Below are 26,826 nucleotides of genomic sequence, written 5' to 3'. Positions count from 1 at the left end.
TGATTTAATTTGGGAATCTCCGGGTTTAAAATCTGGAAATTGTGTATTATGCTTTTCCCTTTTGCAATATGTTACCAGTGGTTAGTTATCCAGAGGTTGAATCAAACAACAGAATGTTTTAAGTCAAAATATATGCTCTAGCTGAAATTACTTAAACTCTACTCGAAAGCAACCGTTCTGTTTGCCAATTGGGAAAAAAAAAAGTATTAGGTTTGACAACTAGGGACATCTCGGCCTACCCAGGTTCTATTATTCCGTTCACTCCCTATCAACAACAAACACCTCATTTCGACCACTTGGGATCCTCGGTGACATATTTTGAGTGCCAATCCAATGTCACCTCTAATATTGCGCCAAGTGTCCTGTTATTATTTACATTTTAATTTTTTAATAATTCAAATTGGTTTGGTTTAACACAAATTTTCTCTACTCTCTAAAACTTTGAACCAAAATTAACCGACCGGTCTAATTCAAATATCATCACTTTTGAGTTAACAACTCACGATCTGGGGAAAAAGAAAAAGAAAACCTAAGCGATTGAGCCCCCGGATTTTGATGCTATGGCAGTCATTTCTACAGGTAAAATACCATATCCAGTTTTTCAACTTCTGTGGGTCAAGCTAATTCTGGGATTCTTTGCTGCTATTTCTCTGATAATTAAACAGCCCTCTGAAGAGCTCATGTCCAAGCCACCGAGGGATCGGGACGAACCATTGATGAATGATGTTATGCAAAGAAGCATAAGTGCACAGGCGATATATCATATTGCAGTATTGCTGGCCATCCATTTTAAAGGCCAATTAATTCTGAAAGTTAATGTGAATGAGAAGAATACTTTGATCTTCACGACCTATGTTCTGTGCCAAGTTTCCACAGTGGTCAATGCCAGGCTTTTTGAAGAGAAGAAAATTTTTCAGGAGATGCACAACAAGAAATGCTTCTGGGGAATCATAGGCTTCATCGTTCTCCTCCAAGGAATGTTGGTAGAAATTTTGAAGAACCTTGCATCGTTCTCCTCCAAGGGGCTTAATTTCCCCCTTTCCAATGTAATTTTGGCTTTGCCCTTCTACTTGAGTTTTAATCGTTTATTTGGCTCAATCCCTCCAATTCTTGAAGTTCTAGACGTCCGAAACAACTCACTCTCTGGAAATGTTCCACGGTATCCCTGCCAGTGGAGGGCTTATTGAGGACGTCCTTGGTGCCTTTGACGGTGAGGCAATCGGCAGTGGAGATGATGCCACGCGGAATGGCGGAGCTGGTGGAGGAATCTGCTGGAGAACGTCATTGAAGTGTGGACCTCATCTGAGTGGAGATGATACACAAGCTTCCAGGGACTTTGTCTCTTTTTGGCTTTGTTCAAAGCAATCACCGATGAAAGACTTTGGTGGCTCAATCGCTTAGGTTTTCTTTTTCTTTTTTCCCGAATCGTGAGTGGTTAACTCAAAAGTGATGGTATTTGAATTAGACCGGCTGTTTAATTTTGGTTCAAAGTTTTAGAGAGTAGAGAAAATTTGTGTTAAACCAAACCAATTTGAATTATTAAAAAATTAAAGTGCAAATAATAACAGGACACTTGGCGCAATATTAGAGGTGGCATTGGATTGGCACTCAAAATATGTCACCGAGGATCCCAAGTGCATTTCGACACTCCCAAACTCAGCGATCGACAAGGTTACTCTGAAGTGGCTTACCACCTCGTCTACTTCCTTGCCAAAGACTACTGAGACCTCGGCTATTTGCATAACTTGTGATTGATGGAGTGATTTGACTACCAGCCACCCTACTGATCAAACCTACAACTGACACCACAGCCTTAAACTACCTCATGATGTTAGGTAGGGAGTATACCTCATCATTCCATTCATAGACACAACTACTATAATTACTCATCTAATACTCCCAAATGAGGCACACAATCTAACCCACACATTCAACTCTTAAACTGTATCCAACTTAAGTATCGGAATGAGATCGGGGGACAAGACCTGTCTACTCTTCATTTGGTAGGTGAACTCGTGCGTTCGTGACTCGGCTAGTCTGACTAAAATTCACCTCGTCAACAATTATGTAATATCTGAATAATAATGCATTAGAAATTTCTGAAAAGGGATCTCTAATACCTTTGGTAACTGATACTGCTGGTTGACCTCTATATCATTTTATTTCAGTCTGTTGTGTGCTAACTAACAATCTCACAAACATATGTTTCTTTTTCTCAGAAAGCTAATCTGCTTCATGATTGGCCTTTTGCTTACACATTAGCAGTTGCATAAGATCAAATACAACCACTAAAATTCTTTGAAATGATTGCTTCATTTCTTTCACGAAATTATATTGGTAAACAACATTAATTGATGATTATTTGGAAATACATTATTAATCTCATTTAAACAACTGTTTATTTGAATATAAGGGCTGTTGGACCTATCTATGAACTGTAGGATGCAACAGGGGGTGTCTCAGGGGTCAAATTAGATTACATGTTATCAAAAACTGCAAGAAACACGGTGCCCTTAAAACAAGCAACGTGCATTCATGAATATAACTCGCACGTCTCTTACCACAAATTCAAAACTGCTCCTGTGCCGATCGTGAGCTTATCTACATGGACCACTATGCAATGATCTTTTTAATTTTTTTTTTAAAAAGACCGCTATGCAATGATTACCCTTAATTTTGGGGAAGAAGTTGTCCGCAAGAGAGAGCTATCTCTATCCATTTTCATCTTAGAATTTGCCAAAGGCAAACTTTGCATTCCATTTGCCTCTCTTGTGCAACCAAGAATGGATGACTGTTCCCTGCCCAACATTTATGAAAGACAATTCTCTTAAGTTACAAAAAAAAAAAAAAAAAAAAAAAAAACTTAGTAGAAGAGGAGTCAAACTGGTTCTAAGATTGGGGCAAGCCCTAGTTACAGTCGAATAGCTATTTAATTAAGAGTAAATTATTCATAAACCGCTATGCATTTACATAATACTGTATAAATCTTTTAAATTTTAAATTATTATGTAACTCCCTATAGTTTTGTGTAAAGTGAAAATAGATGAAAAGCATCTCCTATTATGACAATTGTTCAAGATGCACTCTAAAAGTGTGTGTGATTAAATTATAATATTTACTTAATTCCTATTTAATTTTACATAAATATTCACTTAATTTCCTGTGATTCTATCTGTATCTATTCATATAATTCCTCCGTAGTTCTATGCAAAGTAGTTAGACTCTTATTTAAATAAAGCTAATATTGGTAATTTTACTAACGGTTTTACAGAGATTATTTTCCATCTAATTTTCACTTTTCATAAAATCACAAAAAGGTGATGCGGATATTTTGAAACCTTACAGGGATCTTGTAATACTATACAAAAGTACCGGAAAATTATAAGTAACTTACCCTTTAATTAATGCCCTTCGATCCCTTTACTTTTCTTTTTGTAAAAGTATAAAATGAAATAAAATAAAAACTAATTTCAGCCTTTGACCAGTATTTTGATGCTATATGAACTGTTCATTTTCCCCAAACAGTCAAATAATTTGTCAGTAACCAACTGCCATTTTGGATAAGCGAGAAGAACTATTGCCGCCGTAATGCAATTGCAAAGCTACCAACTTTTCTATCTCCCCATTCAGTCTTTGTGCTGAAGAAAAGTTTTAGTTTTCAGCCTTTTTTGAAAAAAAAATTAAAATAAAAAAGTCTACGTCTTAGCCGAAAGACAAATATTATGTTATTTTACTTCTGCCTCTTTCTTGATGATCAGAATTTAAACAAATTTGTCCTCTTAGTATATATTAAGAAAAAGATTAAGCGGGAAAAGTAAGTCATTAGTAGAACCTTAATTAATGAAGTAGAAGTATAAGTCAACATGACTAAAATTTCAACATGCATGTGACACAAGCTATAAACAAGGAACTACACGATTGGCTCCAAATTGGTTTTCACGCCATATCATCTTTTCAGGTGATTAATTAATCATTTAATCATTTGATAATCTGAATTTATGCATTCTAGATGCCAATATTTTTAGGCACTAGGGAATACTTAACTAGAGATTAGATTTTTGAAGGACTAATGGTACTTGCACATTCCTACGATAAAGTACATGAAGACCACTTTTCCTTAGGCAGAAAGAATCAGAAACCACATGGTATTAGTTTCGCTGTTATCAATAATTGCCTCCTAATTGATCAAGAGGGTGCTTCACATGGCTAACCTTACTGCTTATTCCAAAGCATGCAGGAGAAATGCAGAAACTAATGAATCATTGAACATGGAGAATTTCATGCGTGATCCCCCAAGTCCATACTATCTGCAATTTACCGAATCCAATGTTGATTTTACTATATATTGTTGACCTAGTTGATTAGATGAAATCAACTAAGTGATCAATTAACCTAGAACAAATTAGCACACCACCTTGATATATATGACGATGCTTTAACTTATAAGAACTACATATGCACATTAGGCTTAATGTAACAAGTTACAAAGATGATGCCATTCTATAAGAATTGGAAGATATGCAGTGTGAATACATGTTGGTTCATTTGAGAAGAACGAACCATGTTCTTCATAAGAATTGTACATTTTAATTTCACTATTGATATGAGAACTATGGTTGTAGTAACATAGTCTCTCAATGGTTGTTATGCTTAATTTCAATTGCAATATCAGAAGGCATTTTTATTATCAAAACTATTTAACAATTACGTGAATTATTTTAAGAAAGTTATGCCCGATAAACGAAGCTCAGTTAGTGATCAAACGTTGTGAAAAAATGTCAATGAGGAGGTAATTTGTAAATATCATAAATTACATTTTACAAAATTGAATTCATCTTTCTTTTGGAGGGATTATTTTGAAATTTACATTGATGTTAGGATTCAATTAGGATTGTCCAATGATGCAAGTTCTAATACTACCCACTACATTTCTAGCGGGCATTGTTACTCTCACCTAGCCCAATCATGGTAAGGGAAAAGTTCTGCTTGTATATTCCATAATTGCGTTTCCATCCTCAAAAAAATAAGAATGTTACAAATGATATGACTTAAAAGTTATAAACTATTCTTACAACATATTTTCTTCAAGATAAAGATCGTGCTTCAAAATGGATGTGGACCGGAATGACTGAGAAAGACAGTTGGCCCAATTCAAATTAATATTGGGCTGGTATATTATAGGACGAGTTTAGCAAGTCCAACATTGGACTTTCTTGCCAATTTATCCTGTGAACGCAGAATACTTGGTCCAAATATTTGTTGGCCCTTCTTTTAAGAGAATGATCCACGTCACAAATAAGTTGTGGGTGCAAAAAAGTTAATTCTGGAAATAAGATACCGAAAAAGCTTGAATTTGGCCAATGACAACTTGATTTTCAATTGAAAGATAATTAATTTTTTTAGAAATTAATAACCTATACAAAATTCTATCATACTAAGTTCAGTAGCTTAATGAATACGGTAATAAGAACAACAAGGACTTTTTCTAATAAGTCTTTACTAGAAATCAGTTAATATCCTTAAATGACAATTAGGCATCACTTGGATTGAGGGAGTAGGGGGGAAAGGAATGGAGAGGAATTGGAAGGATTGGATTTTTGTTGTTTAAATTGATTTTTGAGAAGGGAAATGAAAGGATAGGGAGGGAACAGGTCTAGTTATTCTGCTGAGTTATGGTTTCCGTCCAAAAGTGGACAGAAACAAAGGGAAATGAAACTAAATTAATTTAAATAATTTAAATTCTTTTAAAAGATCATTTTGTTTCTCTATCGTTTCCAATAAATTAACACTTGATCTTTTCCTTTCCTTTCTTTCCTTTCTCAATCCGAACAAAAATTCAACGTATCCTTTCTTTTCCTTCCATACTTAATATGATAGGTTGCAATTTTATCATTTATTTTATAATTAATTTTTCCTATTACCTGACCCGATGTGAATTAATTGCTAGATTCTACTCACTTTTGATATTTTGTATTTATTTCAGGGAATAGAACGAAAATATGATAACAAGTGTCAATTTAACAAGAAAAGAGCCCAAATAATAGAGTTTATCCCAGAGGCATTATTGGCAAAGGAAGACTTTTGCCCATTTTGGTAATTTCAAAAGAAAAGAGCAGGAAATAGGGCTTCCTTTTCCTGGTGTGGGCCGCCGCACATGGGATCGACGCAGGAGAATAGATTAGCAATTAGATATGAATTGGAATTGCAGAGGATCAGGACTACTTTTGTTTTTTTTTTTTTCTTTTTTCGTCCCGTAGCTTAGCTTAAGAACTTTTCCTCCCTTTGGTTTTTGGGGAGTAACTCTTCCTACGCATGTCAGGAGAGTTTAGCCTTTGACTTTTCTTTTCATCTTTAGTTTCTTTTCTTTTTCGTAGGAGTGGACAAGGGATGAATTAAATCCCTTGTCAAGCCAAGGAATAACGGAGCTTTTGATTCGCCTAAAACTTGTGAGATCGATTTAATTTTATCTTTTCCTTTTATTCATTGGTATTCACATATTCCTTGGTTGCAATATTTATGATTATTTAATTAATTGATTGTCTTGGATCCGGATAATTAGTTGATTTGATAATCTACCGTCAATTAGGGCATTAAATCCGTAATTGTTTAATTGCCTTGAATTAGTGACAACTGGCATGATTGAGTTCATATCAGGGGAATACGCGGGCTAATTTAAAATAGCTCTGGTAGTGCGTTATTTGGTTAGAATAGAGCTCCTCTAATACGTAAGGCAATTAGGAAATTAAATCTTACGGGCGTACCTAGAATTGTTTCCTAATTAGAGCAGTGATTAACGGGCGTACCTTAATCACCGACACAGTAAGAAGGGGTTGACTGCCATCGCTTGTTTGGTAGTTATAACATATTTATTGATAAATAATTGGAATTGCCTTTGTTTCGGCGATCAATTAGGTAGACCATTGCTGAAGTTATTCCTTGGCTAGATCCTTAATTATCACTCATTAGATTTTAGTAAATTGTTATTTAATTTCTAGTTGGCTATTTTATTTTTATTATTTTACTTTTAGTTGAATTGTTTAAATTGTCACCCCTGATATAAAAACACTCCCTTGTTACTGTGAATTTGGAAAAGAACAAGTACTCCCTGTTCTTGTGGATTCGACCCTGCTTACCACTATCTACAGAAATTTACTTTAGTTGAGCAGGTTTTTATTATTGTACAGGTTTCGACAACCTGTCAATTTTTGGCGCCGTTGCCGGGGACTGGCGCTAGTTATTTGTTTCTTTATGAGTTCATCTTGTTTTCATTTTTTTCTCTTATTTTTTTTATATAGTTTATGGCTTCTAACACTCCGTATTTTGGTGATAGACTGGATTTTGTTTCCAGGGAAGGCAATAAAGCTTGTTTTTTTTTTCTAAGTTTGCATATTCAGAGGCACTAAACTCTCTTAGAGAAAGAATGACTGCTGCAACCTGTGAAATTTGTTATGCCAGGGATCATTCAACCGGTATGTGCCCCGAATATCAAGACTACCTGAGTGACTATCTCAAAAAAAAAATTGGAGATTCTTCACATCGATCTCAAACGTGGTATAACCTTTATATAAACCGGTATGATCAAGGATGGTGGGATAACTCCAACGTTAATTATGAAAAGGGGCCAATGAGTTTTCAACAGCAAGAGTCTCAACAATCCTCATTCATGTCAGAATTGCCCTAACAGACCATCAATGACTTTAAGGGAGGTGAGAGTGCAATTATCCTGACAAGTGATATGGAACTGCAAGAGTCTCAAGAAGGAAGATCCAAAGATGCAGTTGAAAAGGAAGTTGAAGTGGAAGACATGAGACTCCAACATCAAATTACCCTAGTGAACGAATCCAGTGAGTAATTACTAAATGCGATGACTCCCACTCCATCCCTTAATCTATATTCCCCTGGCTCTTACTCTATAACTTCTGTTAATGAGATTGATTTTGTTATACCGGAAGTGTTTGAGTCTCATTGCAGAAATGAGCTAAGAGTAGCTATGGTCAAATATCTTGAATCGTTCAATGCTTTTGATGGAGGAGTGGATGAAGAATGGAGATCACTGCTTGATTATTTGGCGCCATCAACTAGTCTATGGAAGACCGTAGCTCGTGTGCTCAAGAATTACTCTATTTACGAGAGTTATCATGACTATATAAAGGATAAAACATTGAAACGAGCCACAAGATTTTATCCTTCCTGAGCAAATATGACAATGTCTAGCCAAAAACGTTAAAGAAAGACGCTCTTTGGGAGGCAATCCAATTGTTTCTTTTAATTGTTTGTTTGATTTTGTGTGATAGTTTAAATATATTTTCCTTGAATTTGACTGATTTCGGGTTTCAATTTTCGTTTTGATGATTTGTAGGTGTCCCTCTGTCATGACGCGCCCGCGTCATGACATATAGAGAGCTCACGATCAGAATCGTTAGAAAGGGTTTCGATCCTCATGACGTGCCCGCGTCAAGTCCCATGAAAAGCTCATGGTCAGAGAGCTCTCTTGTCCTCATGACGCGCCCGCGTCATGTCATATGGAGAGCTCCAGATTCCGTGCCTTCATGACGTGCCCACGTCACATTCGCGGGAAAGGTAAGTATTAAAAAAACTCAAGAACGGTTATTGATTTTCGGTTAATCTCTAATTTTGAATTTCGAAAATAACATTTGCAAAAAAAAAAGTTTTATTAAAAAAAATTTTAAAACAAAAAACAAAAAAAAAAAGAAGAAAAATTTTTCAACCGTAGCTAGGTTTCTCAATTTAAAAAAAAAACATTTTTTTTCTCTCTTTTCTTTCTTTTCTTCCTTTTTCTTTCTTTCTTTCTTTCTTTCTTCTTCTTTCTCTTTTCTTTCTTTCTTCTCCCCTGTTTCTTCTTCCTCTCTGTCGACCGAAGCCCTCTATCCGCCGCCCACTTGCGTCCTCCCCTCCATATCACCACACGTTAAACTTTTGCCCAACGCGCGCCACTCAGCTTGCCGCCACCGCGCGGCTCTATTGCCACGCGATCTCTTCCCTCCCAGCCACCACCGAAGCTCCGAGCAGCAGCCCCACGCTGTGACCCAGCAGCGCGCGCCATCGCTGCTCACCCTTGCCCATCCTCGCCTACTCACGCAGCCACGGCAGCCCAGCGCGTCGCCACCTCTGCCCCAGCTCACCTCCACCGCACGCCAGAGCTCCGACCAGCAGCTCACGCCCTCCTCTCTCTCGATCTCTCTGTCCGCCACCACCAACTCATCTCCAGCTTGTCCGCCGCTGCCGCTTAGCCAGCCCACGGCCAGCCAATCCTCCTCGCACGCCGCCTACACTGCGCGCCACTAGCGTGTCTTCGCGCCTCCACCACCGCAGCTTCTACTAGCAAGGGAGTCGCTACCCCCTTTGTTAGCTACCACCAGCTCCACCTTCTTCAACTATCGATCTGTGGAGGTATTTGTAACTCGTTTCCCAACTCCTCTGAAGTATTTGGTGGTGTCTGGGGTCTTCATTTATTTGGGTAAGACGTTGAGTTGTTTTTCTTTTCCCGAGGAGTCCACCAGTGGTACTGGTTGGAGTAATTGGACCTGGATTTGTTACTTTTATTTGGTTGGTTGCCTGCCTAATAGCTACGAGTTTGTAATTGAGATACTGATGTCAAATTTGTGCGCTACTTTGCTGGATTATGCTGGTTTCGGAGGTCATATGCTTATTACTGTGAGCGGTTATGCTTTATGGGAATGTTCGCATCTAGTGGTTGGGTGGATTTTCCTTGATTTGCTTGATAGCAATTGGTAGAGTACATTTGGATTGGTGGGCGGTGGTTTCAATTGCTACTTTGGTTGGGCGCTTGCTGAGATTCATTTGTTTGCTATATTCGTTGCACTATTGATCCTCTGTTTGCTCTCTGTGACGCATTGGAATTTTTCTGGTTGATTGGGTTGACTATTTTAATTGTTTCCTACTTGTGCGTCCACTAGTGGCACTGGTTGTGGTAGCTGGCCTATTTTGTTTCTGTCAAATTTGGATCTACTATTGCTAGAATTGTCGATTTTGAGTTGAGATACTCACTATCCAATTGGAGACTTTGTTGAGATTTTGGGTGAACAGAGTTTTGCATTTGCTGGTTGAATTGAGTTATGATGACTCAGAACTTGGGCGCGTACTTCCACCATATCGGTTTCCCTCCATCGTCCCCGCCTACCCCGTAGCCACTTGAGAGGGAAGTTTCGTTGTCCTCTTCACTTTAATTGTTTTAATTCCTCCATTGAGGACAATATAGGATCTAGGTGTGGGGGGGGGGGGACAGCTGTGCAAATTCTCCTACTTTTTAGTTTTTAGATTTTTTTTTCTTTATTTTTAGTTTGTTATTTGCCCACCTCTCGTTCATTTTCTTCCTTTCTTTTCAGTGATTAGCTCACATGTGCAGGCCAAGGTTTGATATTGGATTGTTGCCTCTATTTCTACTTTTGCCAAGTTTGAGTAATAAAAGTGTATCGAGTTAATGTGGTTGAGTCTAAAAACATCTCTTTGGTGAATATCGATGATTGTTTTACTCTTATAATTTTTGGTTAACTTTTCTAGGCATTGGAAATGATTGTTGGCATTTTCATGTGAATTGGTCCGGTTATTAACTTTAGTTCTCCATGCTTGAAAATGAAACTAGTTGATGCAAATTTTCTTTTGATTTTTGTGTTATTTTGAATTTTTGGTGTTATTTGGCTGTGAATAAGAGTTGACTGTACTCCGCTAGTCTTTACTACTTAATAACCGGGGATCTTCACCAAAAGTGTCGATTCTCACGTCAAAAAGTAGTAATTGCTATGAGTACGTGGTCACGTGACGATAGAAGCTGAGTAACCGGGTTCTTTCATCTGACAAATGTCGGAGTTCGCGTCAAAAAGCTCCAATGGCCAGAGACTAAGTCTTGTGTTACTATTGAAAAAAAAACAGAAAATAGAAAAATATGAAAAAAAATGAAGTTTGTGTTAGTGTATAATAAAAGTCAACTAGCCAATTTATGGATTTAATGTTGAGATTTTAGTTAATAGTTGGACCATTTGCTGATAAATGTTAAGCATCATTCCTTCTTCTTAGATTAGTTAACATGAAATTAGAGGATCTTGTGGTTTAGAAGCTAACCGGAGTGATGTTTCTTGGACTTGACCGTTGATGCTTGATTATTATTTTTCTTGGTGTCTTGGCAATTTGTTGGATAGAGCAATAGCCACTATCAAATATTGGTGCTTGTTTAATGTTCTCATGCTTGAGGACAAGCATGGTTTAGGTGTGGGGCAAATTGATAGGTTACAATTTTATCATTTATTTTATAATTAATTTTCCCTATTACCTGACCCGATGTGAATTAATTGATAGATTCTACTCACTTTTGATATTTTGCATTTATTTCAGGGAATAGAACGAAAATATGATAACAAGTGCCAATTTAACAAGAAAAGAGCCCAAATAACAGAGCTTATTCCAGAGGCATTATTGGCAAGGGAAGACTTTTGCCTATTTTGGTAATTTCAAAAGAAAAGAGCAGGAAATAGGGCTTCCTTTTCCTGGTGTGGGCTGCCGCACATGGGATCGACGCAGGAGAATAGATTAGCAATTAGATATGAATTGGAATTGCAGAGGATCAGGACTACTTTTGTTTTTTTTTTCTTTTTTCGTCCCGTAGCTTAGCTTAAGAACTTTTCCTCCCTTTGGTTTTTGGGGAGTAACTCTTCCTACGCATGTCAAGAGAGTTTAGCCTTTGACTTTTCTTTTCATCTTTAGTTTCTTTTCTTTTTCGTAGGAGTGGATAAGGGATGAATTAAATCCCTTGTCTAGCCAAGGAACAACGGAGGTTTTGATTCGTCTAAAACTTGTGAGATCGATTTAATTTTATCTTTTCCTTTTATTCATTGGTATTCGCATATTCCCTGGTTGCAATATTTATGATTATTTAATTAATTGATTGTCTTGGATCCGAATAATTAGTTGATTTGATAATCTACTGTCAATTAGGGCATTAAATCCGTAATTGTTTAATTGCCTTGAATTAGTGACAACTGGCATGATTGGGTTCGTGTCAGGGGAATACGCGGGCTAATTTAAAATAACCCTGGTAGTGCGTTATTTGGTTAGAATATGGCTCCTCTAATACGTAAGGCAATTAGGAAATTAAATCTTACGGGCGTACCTAGAATTGTTTCCTAATTAGAGCAGTGATTAACGGGCGTACCTTAATCACCGACACAGTAAGGAGGGGTTGACTGCCATCGCTTGTTTGGTAGTTATAACCTATTTATTGATAAATAATTGGAATTGCCTTTGCTTCGGTGATCAATTAGATAGACCATTGCTGAAGTTATTCCTTAGCTAGATCCTTAATTATCACTCATTAGATTTTAGTAAATTGTTATTTAATTTCTAGTTGGCTATTTTATTTTTATTATTTTACTTTTAGTTGAATTGTTTAAATTGTCACCCCTGATATAAAAACACCCCCCTTGTCACTGTGAATTTGGAAAGGAACAAGTACTCCCAGTCCCTGTGGATTCGACCCTGCTTACCACTATCTACAGAAATTTACTTTAGTTGAGCAGGTTTTTATTATTGTACAGGTTTCGACAACCTGTCAATTTTTATCCAAACAAGATAAATGAAAACCAATCTCCTCTACAGCCATTTCAACTGTGGAATTAAGAGAAAACTTCCTTCCAAATCCAGTAAGCACACACTCATACTACGTTTCTTGATTACCTGGATAATCCAGTTTAATAAGTTCTGCGGGCTACATACAAGGTTAATTCAGTTAAACTAAAGCTAACAACTATTAGTGTATACACAAGATTTTGGATTTAACCTATTGATGTTTTGCACCTCCAACGTCCAGTTAGACACGGCAAGATAACATAACAAGCTTATACAATGATGTCTTGAAGTCTAGACGTACTTGTATAAATTAAGCTTAAATGAACAACTTAATAAAATTAACATAATGATGTCTTAAAGTCTAGAACTACTTGTAAAATTTAAACTTAAATGGAACAAATTAAACATACTTAATGAGTTAAAGTTTTGAGACGTCCCCTGTCAGAGCAAGAGAAAATTATGTTCTAGTGTTCTTCATGTGGTACTCTAGCCCATCTGCCATCTATCCTTCTCAATTCCTTCTTATTACCGGTCTTTGCTCTTGTCTTTCTCTCAATAGTGATTTCTATTATTTTTATGCATCTGGTAGTTGTATTTGTAATCTGTGGGCACAGAAATCACAGACGTTTAATCATTTATAAGCTGATTGTTATAGGCAAGAACTTATTATGCAACTAATGCAAGTGCTTATGTTCTTAATTTTTTTTTTGATCAAACACTAGGGCACATGCTAATATGCTATACGGTTGTACTTCTTGTATCCTCTCTCATTTGACCATTAATTTCTTATCTGAGAGCATGAACCAAAATTTAGTGAAGGCAGCATGTGATCTTGCTTATTAGCAGTAGTACTAAACACAAAAGTCTTCTTCACATTCTTCTTGCTTTTTTCTAATCAAGGTCAACTGCACTTGTCCCTCACAATTGATGCATCTCGAGGCATCAGAATGAATTGTACTCATAAAATGCATGTTATGTCAAGATTATAAGATGCATGACTTATAAAGTACAAGCCCCCTTTACAACTTAATCATTGTCTTAATTAATCATATGAGCATTCATCAAAAGTGGAACAATTACAGTTGAAAAGCAAATGAAACGTCCAAAAAAAATGTACTAATAAGTAAAGATGATTGGGCTGAGGTTGCATACCTGCATGCAGTGTTGGATGCCTGTCTATAAAAGGGTTCTTCAAAGCTTGATCAGTACCAGCACCATCCCTAGTTCTCATATCTTCTCCCATAGCAAAGAGCTAGGGAAATGGCTTATCCAAGAAAACTCTTGTCACTCGCATTGTCCTTTTTGTTCTTCTTCTTATCATCAGCCTCCACGATCACATATAATGTGCAAAAGTTTGGAGCCAAACCTGATGGAAAGACCGATTCGACAAAGGCCTTTCTAAGTGCATGGGCAGCAGCTTGTGCTTCAGTAAAGTCTGCAACAATTTATGTACCGCGGGGAAGATACTTGCTCGGGGCTGCATCATTCTGGGGAAATAAATGCAACAATAATTTGATTAAAATATGTATAGATGGTACTCTTGTGGCTCCCTCGAATTATCGTACCATTGGCTATGCTGGCAACTGGCTCAAGTTTTAAAGAGTCAATGGAGTGACAATTTCTGGCGGAACTTTAGATTGACAAGGCAGTAGTCTTTGGAGTTTGGAACTGCAAAGCCTCCAAGAGTAACTGTCCCGGTGGTGCAATGGTATGCACAATAAACAAACCTAATGCTGTACTCATAAAAAATTAGTACTAGGATTACTTCCCAAACACAAACATTATATATCACATGGGCTGAATAATTATGCATGATTCCAACCATTCATTTCTTGACATATTTTTTCTTGTCTATTCCTTTTTTCTGGTTCTTGTATTAATGTGGTAATATGTGCTGCAGACATTGGCATTCTACAATTCAAATAACAGTCATCAGCAAATTAACGTGACTGAACAGCCAAATGTTCCATGTTATGCTTTACGGCTGTCAAAATGCTAAGCTACAAGGAACGAAGATCTCAGCCTCAGCCACTAGTCCAAATACTGATGGCATTCATATATCAGGGTCCTCAGGTGTTACCATATTGGGCTCTAACATAGCTACAGGGGACGATTGCATTTCAATTGGCCCTGGCACCTCCAATTTGTGGATTGAGAATGTTTCTTGTGGTCCTGGCCATCGAATAAGGTAAAATAATTAATTTAAGTTTAGCATCAAAGAATTATGGTTTTTTAAAATGAATACCAGTGGATGTGCATTCTGAAATTAATCTGGTGCAGCATTGGGAGTCTAGGATGGGATATGCAAGAACCTGGAGTACAAAATGTGACTGTTAAAACTGTTACTTTCAGAGATACACAAAATGGATTGAGGATAAAGACTTGGGCAAGGCGTAGCAATGGATTTGTTAAGAGGATCCTTTTCCAAAATGCAGTAATGCTGAATGTGAGATACCCTATTGTCATCGACCAAAGTTATTGTCCAAGCAAAATTAGTTGTCCAAATCAGGTAGGTGTTACAACAAAACGAGTTTAGATGAATGTATTTCACTGTCTCAAGTCCTACCTGCATCCTCCAAACTTGTTTTCTTGGCTTCCCTTTCTCAATATTTGGAATTCCATTTTCAGGGTCCTGGTGTAAAGATTAGTGTGTGACTTATCAGCAAATTCAAGGAACATCATCATCACAAGTAGCTATAGCAATTGGTTGCAGCAAGGACTCCCCCTGCAGTGGCATAAGATTGCAAGATGCCAACCTCAGATATATGAATCAACCAGCTCAGGTATCATGCTCCAATGTTCCTGGAACTTCTTCAGGCTTTGTTCAACCAAAAGGCTGCTTATGAAACACTCCACAAATGGAACCCGTCATTTTACATGTTTTCATTAAGCCTAAATTTCTGTCTCTTTTATGCTGTATATATACAATGAAATTGCTGCCATACCAGTACTGGAAAGAGCTTAAGTTTGGCCTTCCAGTGTTGCTAAGTTGACTGCCCCCCCCCAACACACCAAACACAACAATACAAAAAAAAAAAAAAATACGACTAATCTACCTTGTACAACTAGAAATCAAGTATCTGGCAGTTATTGTTGATAGACATTAAATAGTTATCATTGAGCTCATGATCTCACAAGCGCTTATCTGGGGAGGTAGGTAAGAGTGCGTCATTTGCTGAAGTTAAAATTAAAGAAAAACAGTTTAAAAAAATACATTAACAAAATGCAGCATATGAACAAGATGATGATGCAATGCACCATACTACAAGTAGTGGAGAAGATAGAAAACATCAGAAAATTCACTTCTCATAAAAACAGAAGAAGAAGAAGAGAAAGCAGGATCGTCAACAAAAGGGAGGGAAAGCAAACAAAGAGAAAGGAAAGCCACGGGATGCTGCAAGTGCTAGGCAAGGATAGTTTTCTTCTTCTTCTACCCCCATAGCCGGTGGATTCTCCATTCCCCGTCATGGGCATAGAAACCAATGACAATTTCAGGAATGTGTGTCATTCTTCTGTAATCTTCACTTTCTTCCTCCTGATTCTTGACCTTTTCCATTATTCGAGAACTCATCTCATACAAATACAGCTTTTGAAGATAGCTCAAGTGCTGAATACCCAAAGGTAAATCCTCTAGTAATGGAAGTCGATCTAGAATTAGTCTTTGGAGATTTGGGCACGCACCCTCCTCCACTTTCATCCATTTCAACCCTTCCATTCTCCTTAACCACAACCGTTTCAGCTTTAGGAACCCGCCAGCCTTGAAACGCAACCTTTCTCCGTGGTAAGATCCACAGAAACTAATTGCATCCAAATTGGGCAAATGTTGGAGAGATTCAAGCGGATCCTCCTCAGCCCTTAACCCACTCCAGGTCATATCTATTCTTACCAAGTTTTGAAGATGAGTTATCCATACTGGCATCGTTTCTAAGCGGCCACACATAAGTAGCACACGAAGAGATTGAAGAAACAAACAAGAAGAAGAAGAAGAAAGAGAATGTTGATGATGATTTAGATCAATTATCCCATAATCATCACCTTTTCCAACTGAATCAACTCTTAATTCCCTAAGACTGGTGAGGTTGACAAGGGAGGAGCAGAGCTCCTTTCCATCTTCTCTTATCAACTGTGTAATATATAACTCTCTTAATTGGGTCAATTTTCCTATCTCTTTAACTATTATAGACCCTCTGCTTGCATCTATGGTGTTTAATGTTTGTAGAGCGAGAAGCCCTCCCAATTCTGACGGACCTTTAAACCCATAATATCCACAATCATCATCTAAAGGATCAACTGCTGCGACTACTACGAGATGCCGGAGCTTTAGCAGCTTTAGGATTTCCACGGGTAATTCCCTAACTCCAGTGTTCCCCAAATTCAGATATTCCAAATGTTGAAGCTTTCCAATAGCTCTCGGGACTCTTGCCACTTTTGTACCATATAGGTTCAGATACGTGAGATGCAACAAGTTGAAAATCTCATTTGGTGTTTCCTCTATCTCTTCACCTTTCAAATCCAAAACCTTTAGCAACTTGCTACTCCTTAGAACTTCAGATAAGAAAGTTTTGGATAGTAATGGGTTGGTGGAACTAACTGTGATGAATGATCGAAGGTGTTCAAAGGAATACAATTGTCTTTGTTGGTGGTATTGGATGTTGCTACTGTTACTACTACTATGGATTGCTAGACGGCGTACCTTCTCAGATGGCCACATCATTGGTTGTCCAGTAGTAACCGTGACCATGTTTTGTTCCCTTGACTTGATGAGAATAGCTTCTCTCAATAGGTTATGGATTCGACAAGTGTAGGGTGATCCTTCATAAAACACTTCAGTTACTTGAATTAGGCTTCTCCTGATGAGTTCACCGAGATAGCCCCAGGCTACATCTTCAATACTCATTCCTTCTCTCCATTCTACAAATCTTTCAGCAATCCATAAGGGAATCAGTGTACTGCATTCTATTAGATAATCCTCCGGATAAATGCTTAAATACAACAGACAGGGTCTCAGATGCGAAGGCAGATCATTGTAACTCAGAAAAAGTATCCTTTTAACTCCCTCTATCTTACTTATTCCTTCTAATTCATCCCCAAGACTGTGTTGAACGATCTCCCATTCATCTATTCTGCTCATGTCCTTCGAAGCCAAGAGCCCACTGATAGCAACAATCGCCAAAGGCAAACGCTCACATTTATCCAATACAGTTTTTGCAACATCCATCAGGTGGTCGGGGCAACGATTTCCTTTAAAGATCCTGTTACAAAATAGGGTCCACGAGTCTTCAATTGATAGTAGCTCCATTTTGTAGACATAATCCTGAGATTCTGTGCAAGATGCAGAGGCAACATCAGCTTTTCGTGTTGTTAGCATGACACGATTGCCGTAGTTACCCTCAGGCAGTGCAGATTTGATTTCATTCCAAAATTCCACGTTCCACACGTCATCGAACACAATTGCATACCTTCCAGCTTTTTGAAGAAAATCTTTGACAAATTCTTTCAGCTCAGCGGTAGTCATGGACTCTATGAATTGTGGGACTGATTTGTTCACTTCCTTGTGCAACTGCCAAATCAAGTCTCTCAAGAACTTTGGAAAGTCGCATGTTTGAGAGACGGTTACCCAGGCACGAACTGGGAAATTTTTTCTAACATATGGATCTTCATGGACCTTTTTGACCAGGGTAGTTTTCCCTACTCCAGCCATACCGACCACTGAAATAACTTTGAGTTGGTGATCGTCCCTCTCGAGAAGCTTAGAAATCAGATGTTGTTTGGGCTGGTCAATGCCAACCAATTTTGCTTCCTCCAGTAGAAGTGCATCATCCCTGCTATAGCGCCATGAGTCGTTCATGGTTGAAGATCCAGTGACACGGTCAAATTCAACTTGGCATCTCTGACTTAATTCTGAAATACTTTTGATCCTGGACTTTATGCTTTGAATTTCACTGGCAACCTGATCACGAGCTCGCAAGCTCTTACTGGCTTTGAGAATTCTCTGAAGAGAGACACAGAATCCATGATGTCGGTAGCCAGCAAAGCGAAGTACAAATTCATCGAGAACATCTTCAATGTCATAAGCAGCTTCGCGCACTTGCTTGATCCATTCTTGGAGCCTGGGATTAGAGGTGTGAAAATGCGTGACTTGGGCGGGTTTAGCTTAGATAAAATGAGTCAATCCATTTATACTCATTTAATTAGATGGGTATCAATGGATAAGTCAAAAAATGAATTGGGTAATCCAATTACCTATTTATAATCCATTTATTTTAACTTTTTGTAAACTTATTTAAATTCTTTTTTGCAAACTAAGTTATCAATTTATACCGCTCTTTGTACCCATTATTAGTTTTAAATATTTATTTATAATACTCAATAAGTCTAATTACCAATTTTTTCCATTGATACTCTATGTCACAAAATTACATATTATTTAATAATTAAATAATAAGAATATGAAAATTTGAACTAAGTACTATAAAAATTAATATAAAAACTTAATCCAAAAATTTTGAACCTCTAACATTTTTTTCATATATAAATTTAAATTTTCATTTTAAAAAGATAAGAAAAGAGGCTAAAACTTATCATAAATTGGTAATGCTGAAAAATGAGTAAGTTAACAAACTAAGAGAAAATAAATTATAAGATAAACCAACAAATAATAATAATAATAATGAAACAAAAGTAGTTAACATCATGACAAAATGAAAAATCTGAAAAAAAAAATGGGTGGGGGAAGAAAATTCTAAATGAGTTAATTAGATTTGATGGGTTACCCAATAATACCCATTTTGGGTAACCCATTTATATCCATATAAAAAAAAATTAAGATACCCATACCCATCTATTCATGGACGGGTATGAGTAAATTTAGTTAAATGAATTGGTTTGCTACCTATACCTGGGATCATCGTCATCTTCTTTTGCTTCAGCCACTTTGACGAAAGCTTTCTGATGCCACAACTCAACCATGAAGTATTGGACCTCTTGTCGAAGCCCTCCCAATAGGCTTCCCTCCTCTCTGAGTAAGGTTGCGAGATGATTTAAAACCAAAGAGAAAACGGCGTGTGCCATTTTATAGTTTTTTTTTTCAAGAAGAAGGAGGAGGAGGCAGGGTTTTAGCTTCTTTTTATATGGTTCTGAGTAGAAGAATGGTTTTAACTTCGTAAACTTTTGGAGCCAGAGAAGGATTTACTATATAGGAAGGAAGACCTTGGCCAGCGTTCAGGTTGATTGAATTGGAAGTAATGCTTTTTTTCTACATTCCTTGCTCCCCTTTGGTTGGGAATTTGTAGAAAGAAAGTTGAAATGATTTATTCTTTCTTCACTTTCGAAAATTAGTATCATAGTTAGAGCTGAAGCACCACTTTAGGAATAAATCAGCCCTCAAGAGTAAGAAAGAGATAAACAAACATGGCTTTATTCTTCTTGTCCTTTTTATTCTTACGTCAAGTCTTAGCAATATCATCTTCAAAGGCTTTCAACTAAGGGTCCGTTTGGTTGGACTGAAAATATTTTCCCATAGAAGTCATTTTTCCAAAAAATCACTTCCTTCCACATAATTTTCCAGTGTTTGGTTATTTAGTAAAAATATTTTCCAAATTCCTTTTTTCATCATTTTCCGGTGTTTGGTTTGTCAGTAAAATATTTTCTGATATGTTTGTTGATATGTTGCAAATGTTTTCTACTTTCAAAACATTCATTTTATTACAAGTTATTTTTAGTTTCTATCCATTATAATCATATTATCATTTTTATAAAATATTTATTCATATTACACCATTAATTCTTAAATGGAATTATTAATGATACTAATTAATTGACTTTTTATCTTCCTTTTAAAAAAAATCATTAAGGGAAGAAGAGTCTCTTTTATGAAAATTTGAAAGTTTAATTGATGATCACTACCGGGATCCATCTATGAAAATTTAATATAATTATTAATTGATGCATGCATATAATCGTTAATTAAGTGAACTATGGCAACTAAAGGTAGTAAATTAAAGGTACATGATACCAGAAGTCGCTACCACTATGTAGTTAATACCTCATGAAAACTAATCACAGTTGACCGAACTCAAAGTAATACTACTCTGTTTTCTTGATATTGGGAAATCAGAGTTCTTAACTCTTCAAAATATTGTTCAAGTTTGGCATTGCTAGGGGGCCAATAAAAGATAATTATAGGTGTTTTGATATCCCAGAGAGAGAGAGAGAGAGAGAGAGAGAGAGAGAGAGAGAGAGGGGGGGAAGCTGGGTGGTGGAGTGGGTCTTCAATTGTCTCAATGAGAGGTGGAGTGAGGCTGTGATTTTCCATCTTTCGGTGAAAATTGTGTGAAAGGAAAATAACTTCAGAATGATAGACAAGGAAGTTATTTTCCTTCTCTCAGTGTAAGTTCTTTTCCATCGGAAATCATTTTCCCAAATTAATTGACAACCAAACAACAGAAAATATGGAACATTTTCCGTCCAAACAAACAGACCATTAAGAAGCACATTCTCATTGGGTCTCTATTATTCTCATCAATGACATTGCTGGTAACTAGTGCCAGAGTAATCTTGCCTTTATTTTTTTGGATGGTTAAGAATAATATTGCTTATGATATTTAATATGCTTAATCTTCACTTTGACCAGAAACTTGGCAAGTTAATTCAGAAATAAAACTATTCCAGTTCAATTTTCTGTGTCGCCCCACAATAAAGGAGAAACTAATTATGGGCTGTGAACGCCTTTTGAAACTTTTTCATAGTCCAGTCAGACTCAAGAAGATTGATTGTGGGGCGAAGCTAATTTATTTGTTTGGTCCCTGCTAAAGAGTTTTGTAAGTTTGTCCATGCTCAGAGGAATTCGATCTAACACTTTATCTGTTTTGGTACACTCCAATAGATGAGTATTGTTCCTCTATGAAGTTCATTTCTGCCTTTCTTCATTCGTGTATTTTTGTTGTTTTTCACTAGAAAAAGATAAAACAAATGGAGGGTTGTTACAATCTGGAGGAGTATATATAGCACAACTACCATAATCTGAGCAATCTTTTTTTTTTTATACTGTAGAATGTGCATCAACAAAATTGAGATGAATGTTGGAACCAAGTCTTCCTTTCTATATTGTACTACAAAAGTGCAAGGAAACAGATTCAGTAGCAGGTTGTTTGTCTTTTGTGTCTTTTCAGCATTGTAATTTCGTCTTACAACATTTGCCGCAAGACAAGTTTGCAATGAATCGGGCTAACCAAAAAAATATATTTTGGAATTAAAGGGAGAGAATCTACTTCATAGAAAGCAAGAATTTTTCTTCTTGCAGAAAATCAGGCTAATTGTGTGTTATTAATAACCCCTCCAGTAAATGTTAGCCAAGAATTATTCATGATTTACCTTCTTCCTGCAATAATTTATTCCGTAGGGTAGATAGAATCAACTTGAAATGTTATATTCTTTCTTCAATACTGCAAATGAGTATCATTTAAGGTTGAAGCACCACTTTTGGTGTCAATTACCCCTATGGGAAATAATAAGATAAACAAAGATGGCTTCATTCTTCGTATCCTGAATATTCTTGCTTCAACTCTTCTGCTATCCTCTTTGACAGCTTTCGAAGGAAAGAATACACTTTCTCAATTAATCTCTGTTATTCTGTATCAGCGTGACATTGCTTATACCCGGTGCCAAGTATTGTTGCTTATGATATTTCATATGCATAAATTTTCATTTTCACCAGATAGAATATTGTAAGTGAGAACTAACGGGATTTGAAGCAACTTAATTCAAAAAATAAAACTAATCCGTGCTTCAAAAAATCCAGTTCAATTTCTGTGTTGCCCCAAAATAAAGAAGAAAATAATCATGGACTGTTGAAACAATTATGGTTTGTAACTTAAGGAAAGAAGCCCTCTTAATTCTAATGGAACTTTAACAAGTAACACCCATTATCAGGATTTAAATTATCAAGTTAAAACGACCAGGCATGACGAATTTTTTCCAGATGTAAGGATTTCCATTGGTAACCCCCTGGCAATAGTATCACCCATACCTAGATATTCTAAATTCTGAAGCTCTCAAATGCATCTGGGATTGTTTTTAACTTTCATTCTCCTTCATTTGGGATTTCTTTAAATTCGCACCTCCAAAATGCAAAACCTTGATTAACTTTCCTGATAAGAGAACAGATTTTGGATGGTGACTCCATGGACCAATACCCATACACGTTTGTATACAGTGTGTTTTCACTAAGAGCGCGCCCTATTTCAGTTATAGTTTCTTCAGGGCCGCTTAAAGTTTTGTGTCAGCTTGCTGATCTTGATAAAATTTTCTCGGTATATAAGGAAAACTTAACAATCCAAACCAGTAATTTTATGAACTGTTCTGGAGAGATCAAGTTGAAAATCCATTTGGTATTTCTATAAATTCACACCTCCAAAATCATAACACTAATCAAGAGAACAGATAAGGAGGCTTTTTAACTAGTGACTCCATGATCCAAACCTTTATGTGTTTGTGTCTAAAGTTTTCTCCAGCAGCATGCTCTATTTCAGTAAAAGTTTTTTAACTGCCACTTAAAGATTCATACCAACTTGCTGATCTTGAAAACTATTTCTTGGTATATAAGAACTTAACAATCCAAACCAGTGATCTCAAGGTATTTACTGGTAATTTCTCCAATTCATTTGTTGAGTGAAAGATGCTTATTGGCACTCTATCTGACTCAATAACAAATGGTTCTTACGCCAACACAACACTGGCAATTAACTCAACAAGAGTCACTAAAAGTTATGCATTTCATCTTACTCTATAAAATGTATTTTCCATATGAAAATCATTCCTGAATACAGACATCCACTAACTCCATCTGACGCATTAGTTATTGGCTCCTTGCACTACAACTGACACTCACAACTAAGACTAAGCTCACAAGGTCTCTTGATATCTGAAACAGTCCAGTTACAGTTCAATGTAGTTTCATATCAAAATCATTCTTCAAAAAAACCCCATTCAAAATACTATCTAACAGCATTTTAAAGCTTCATCTAAATGCTTTCTATGATATTGCATGTAACTGTTTAAGGGAGTATGTTGTCTGTATCTTAGTATCTAATATCTAACAGCATCTTGTGTCATTGCTTCATTTATTGGTGCTTCTAGCTTCCAGTTACATTGATTCACATTATGTGCATCCATACTATCATTTAAAAAAACAATTTATGCATTCTGCAACGGACTCAATTAAGTAGTTCTAGAACACTTAAAATTGAGTAAGATCAGCACTCATACAAACCATCCCATAGTTCACCTTCTTCTTCTTCTCCTTCATTTTTTTTTTGTTTTTACCCATCCCTTCACCCTTCCCACCTCTAATTGTCATGCCCAAAATTTGAACCCTAAACCTCTCAGTGGGAAGTATTATAAAAGCCCTCCCCTGCCCCAGTGTTTCCTTCATTTCATCCTTCAATCTGCACAATAATGCCCTGAACTTATTACATGATGCATTTACATTTTATAGCAAGACACTAGGTCATATCCCCAGAATTACTATGTCGCATGCCAGTTTGAAAAGCTCCCACGAAATGGCCACAGGATCATTTCCTAGAGGAATATCACAACTTCAGCATCGAACATTGAACCCATCATTGGACAGACCACATGAACAGTCGACAAAGACCTCTTAACAACTCAAACAAGTAAGTTGCAAGACAGACACTAAGATCATTTGTGAACAGTAAAATGTAACTTAATTTATAACACATTGATTCATACAAATAACAAGATTCCAATGAATATCCAAAAATTAATAACTTATCAACACTCTCGTCTACGATAAAACGTATTGGTTACAGGTTTCTAGAATGGACTCAAATCCAGCGTTGAAAGAGTATTCATCAATCTCTATCCTTAAAATTTTTAAAGTGTATCACTCTGTAATACAAAATTTTTACCTTCTCAAGGCAGTCAGAATTCGATTGCCACTCTCTCATTTAAGCCTCACTAGAACCAGCGTTAGAACTCCTGAAATCCTTCTTCAATTCTGCCACTCTTTTCATACAAGCCGGCTTCGTTTTCCCCGGCACTGCAGCTGCAATCTTCTCCCACCTCATTGCTACATCCTTAGGAAAGGCTTTTAGAGCATTAAGCAATGCTAAATCCTCCCCAGCACTCCATCCACTACTGTCTCCCTTCGCTTCAACGCTCTGCAATCCTCCAACATGACTCTCATTTCCCCCCTCGATTCGCCTATCCACCGGCTTCCTATCCTTCAAAAATTTCTTATAACTATCCTCGTCACTCACTTTTTTTTCCCCCATTTCCTTTTATCTCTTTATCACACTCTCTACGCTATGCCTGCCCTTAAAACCCTCAGTTACCGCCTCCCAACGTCCTGGCTTCCCAACCGGATAATTCCCCATCAACTTCTTCAACAACTCATCATCCCCCGCATCCCACTGCACCTCCTCATTCACAACCTTCCCCCCGCTCTTCTCAAATTTTGCAACCGACCCATTTCCATTCACCGATAACCCATTTTGTTCCACCGCTTCCCAGCCGTAATCCGGCCTGGTCGACCCGGATCCATTTCCTGACCCGTCTTGTTTCCTTGTAGATTTTACTGGCCTTTTACAGCTTCTTTTGCTAACCTCATCAGATATTTCGGTTTCCTTCGTGGGTTCCGGTAGGGGCGGGCCAAGGCCGACCCGGATGTCGCCGGCCGTGAGGAAGAGGGGAGCAAATGGGCCGACGAGGAGGGAAACAGAGAACCATGTGAAGAGGGATTGGAAGGGATCTGAGGTGAAGTAGAGGAATGACAGAGCGAGGAGAAGTGCAGAGAGAGTGAGAGAAATGAGGCGAGTGGGTTTACGGAGAGATGGGGGATCTTGGGACGATTGGGCGGGTTCGGGTGTAGGCTTCGATTGGAGGACGAATCTGGGTCGGGCATCTTCGTCTAAGAACTCCATGGTCAAATCTCAAAGCCGAAAAGCGTCTCCTCCAGCCACAGAAAACGTGGAAGCTCTGAAAGAGATCTACCTCACTTTACCGTTTGCATAAGTTGATGGAAGGGAACGCTTTCGCATCTTTGGACAAAGAGGAAAGCGGTCTCTGCTTCTCAAGTCTTTCCCTTAGGTGGTCTCTCCTTTTTCACTTATTCCACTTTAATCTTGCAAGTGACCAGCATTTTTTCTTGTCTTTTTTTTTTTGGGATGCGGTAACCACTAACCAGCTATGTAATATGTCATCTAATACATGTTTGTTACTTAATACTTCTATTTAATTTTTTTAAAAAGATAGTGAATTTAAAATTTTGAAAATATTGCATTCAAAAATTCAACCTTAAACTTAAAGAACAAATCATAACTTGTGTCCTAATATTCGTCATATTTGAATAAATGATTTAATTCTCACTTTTTCACTACGTGGCCTTCTATTCATGTAGGATGATGATGCATTAAAAATCAAGTAGATTATTTGGGATAATTTTTTGCAAAAAAATATTATAGTACTGTTTTGACTTTTGATATAATGTATATAAGATAAAAATGTAGTTAAAAAATATGTTGATGATGCAAGTAAATAAAATTTGACAAATAAGTGCTATCTTTACAAACTACAAAACATTCTAAACCTTTTCAATGAAGGATGAAGTCATGTAAAAAAGAGAATGTGAAAATTTGTTATTCTCTTCATAACTCGCTAAAATAGAGCAAGGAGTAAAATTGAAACTCAATAGACGGGAAAAAGCGGTATGTCACAAATATGCCATGATATATAAGAAAAGAAAGTGTTGGTTTACTGTTGAAATGCTGCCTATCATGTCAATACCAGCAAATGTTCAGTAGCCTTTATGAAGGACCCGGGGCTGGAACGGTTGTCAGTGCCACTTGTGTGCATTTTACACACAGTGTAACATCATTTGTACGGTGTAACACTAGAACAACAGCAAGTAACACTAGAACAACATTTTATGGGTCCCACATATGTTAAAATCTGGACCTTACAAATTTTGTTGGCCAAATATTAGCCATTAACTGTCAGGGACGGTAATCGTCCCTGCCCCTCCTCCCTTTATGAAGAGGCCTGCCAAGCTAAATTCAAAATTTCTGATCCTTATATCAGTTGAAAAACATAATATTTAACTTAGAATTTCATAACCCAACAGATCATGGATTCTTCATACATGCACAATATACATGCTTTAAAAAACTTAATATGGCATCCACAATCCACAGTAGTGAAAATTTCAGC

The 26,826-nt window shown here is 37.0% G+C and overlaps 1 protein-coding gene and 2 pseudogenes across 1 annotated transcript; 1 reads left to right on the top strand and 2 right to left on the bottom strand.

Moving 5' to 3' along the window:
- The first annotated feature begins 13,860 nt into the window (after nt 1-13,860).
- LOC113766917 lies at nt 13,861-15,446 on the top strand (annotated as a pseudogene).
- Nucleotides 15,447-16,030: 584 nt separating this feature from the next.
- LOC113766621 (disease resistance protein RPM1-like) lies at nt 16,031-19,671 on the bottom strand. Its single transcript, XM_027310795.1, has 2 exons — nt 19,499-19,671; nt 16,031-18,710 (listed from the first exon to the last, which is right to left on the bottom strand). The coding sequence occupies exons 1-2, from the start codon at nt 19,669-19,671 to the stop codon at nt 16,031-16,033; spliced, it is 2,853 nt and encodes a 950-aa protein (XP_027166596.1).
- A 4,704-nt stretch (nt 19,672-24,375) lies between these two features.
- On the bottom strand, nt 24,376-25,548 carry LOC113766810 (annotated as a pseudogene).
- Between the last annotated feature and the right edge of the window lie 1,278 nt (nt 25,549-26,826).

This window comes from Coffea eugenioides, chromosome 3 (assembly GCF_003713205.1).
Source record: "Coffea eugenioides isolate CCC68of chromosome 3, Ceug_1.0, whole genome shotgun sequence".
Classification (NCBI taxonomy): Eukaryota; Viridiplantae; Streptophyta; class Magnoliopsida; order Gentianales; family Rubiaceae; genus Coffea; species Coffea eugenioides.
The sequence above is the reverse complement of the archived record's forward strand: the minus strand, read 5'-3'. Positions and strand labels throughout refer to the sequence as shown.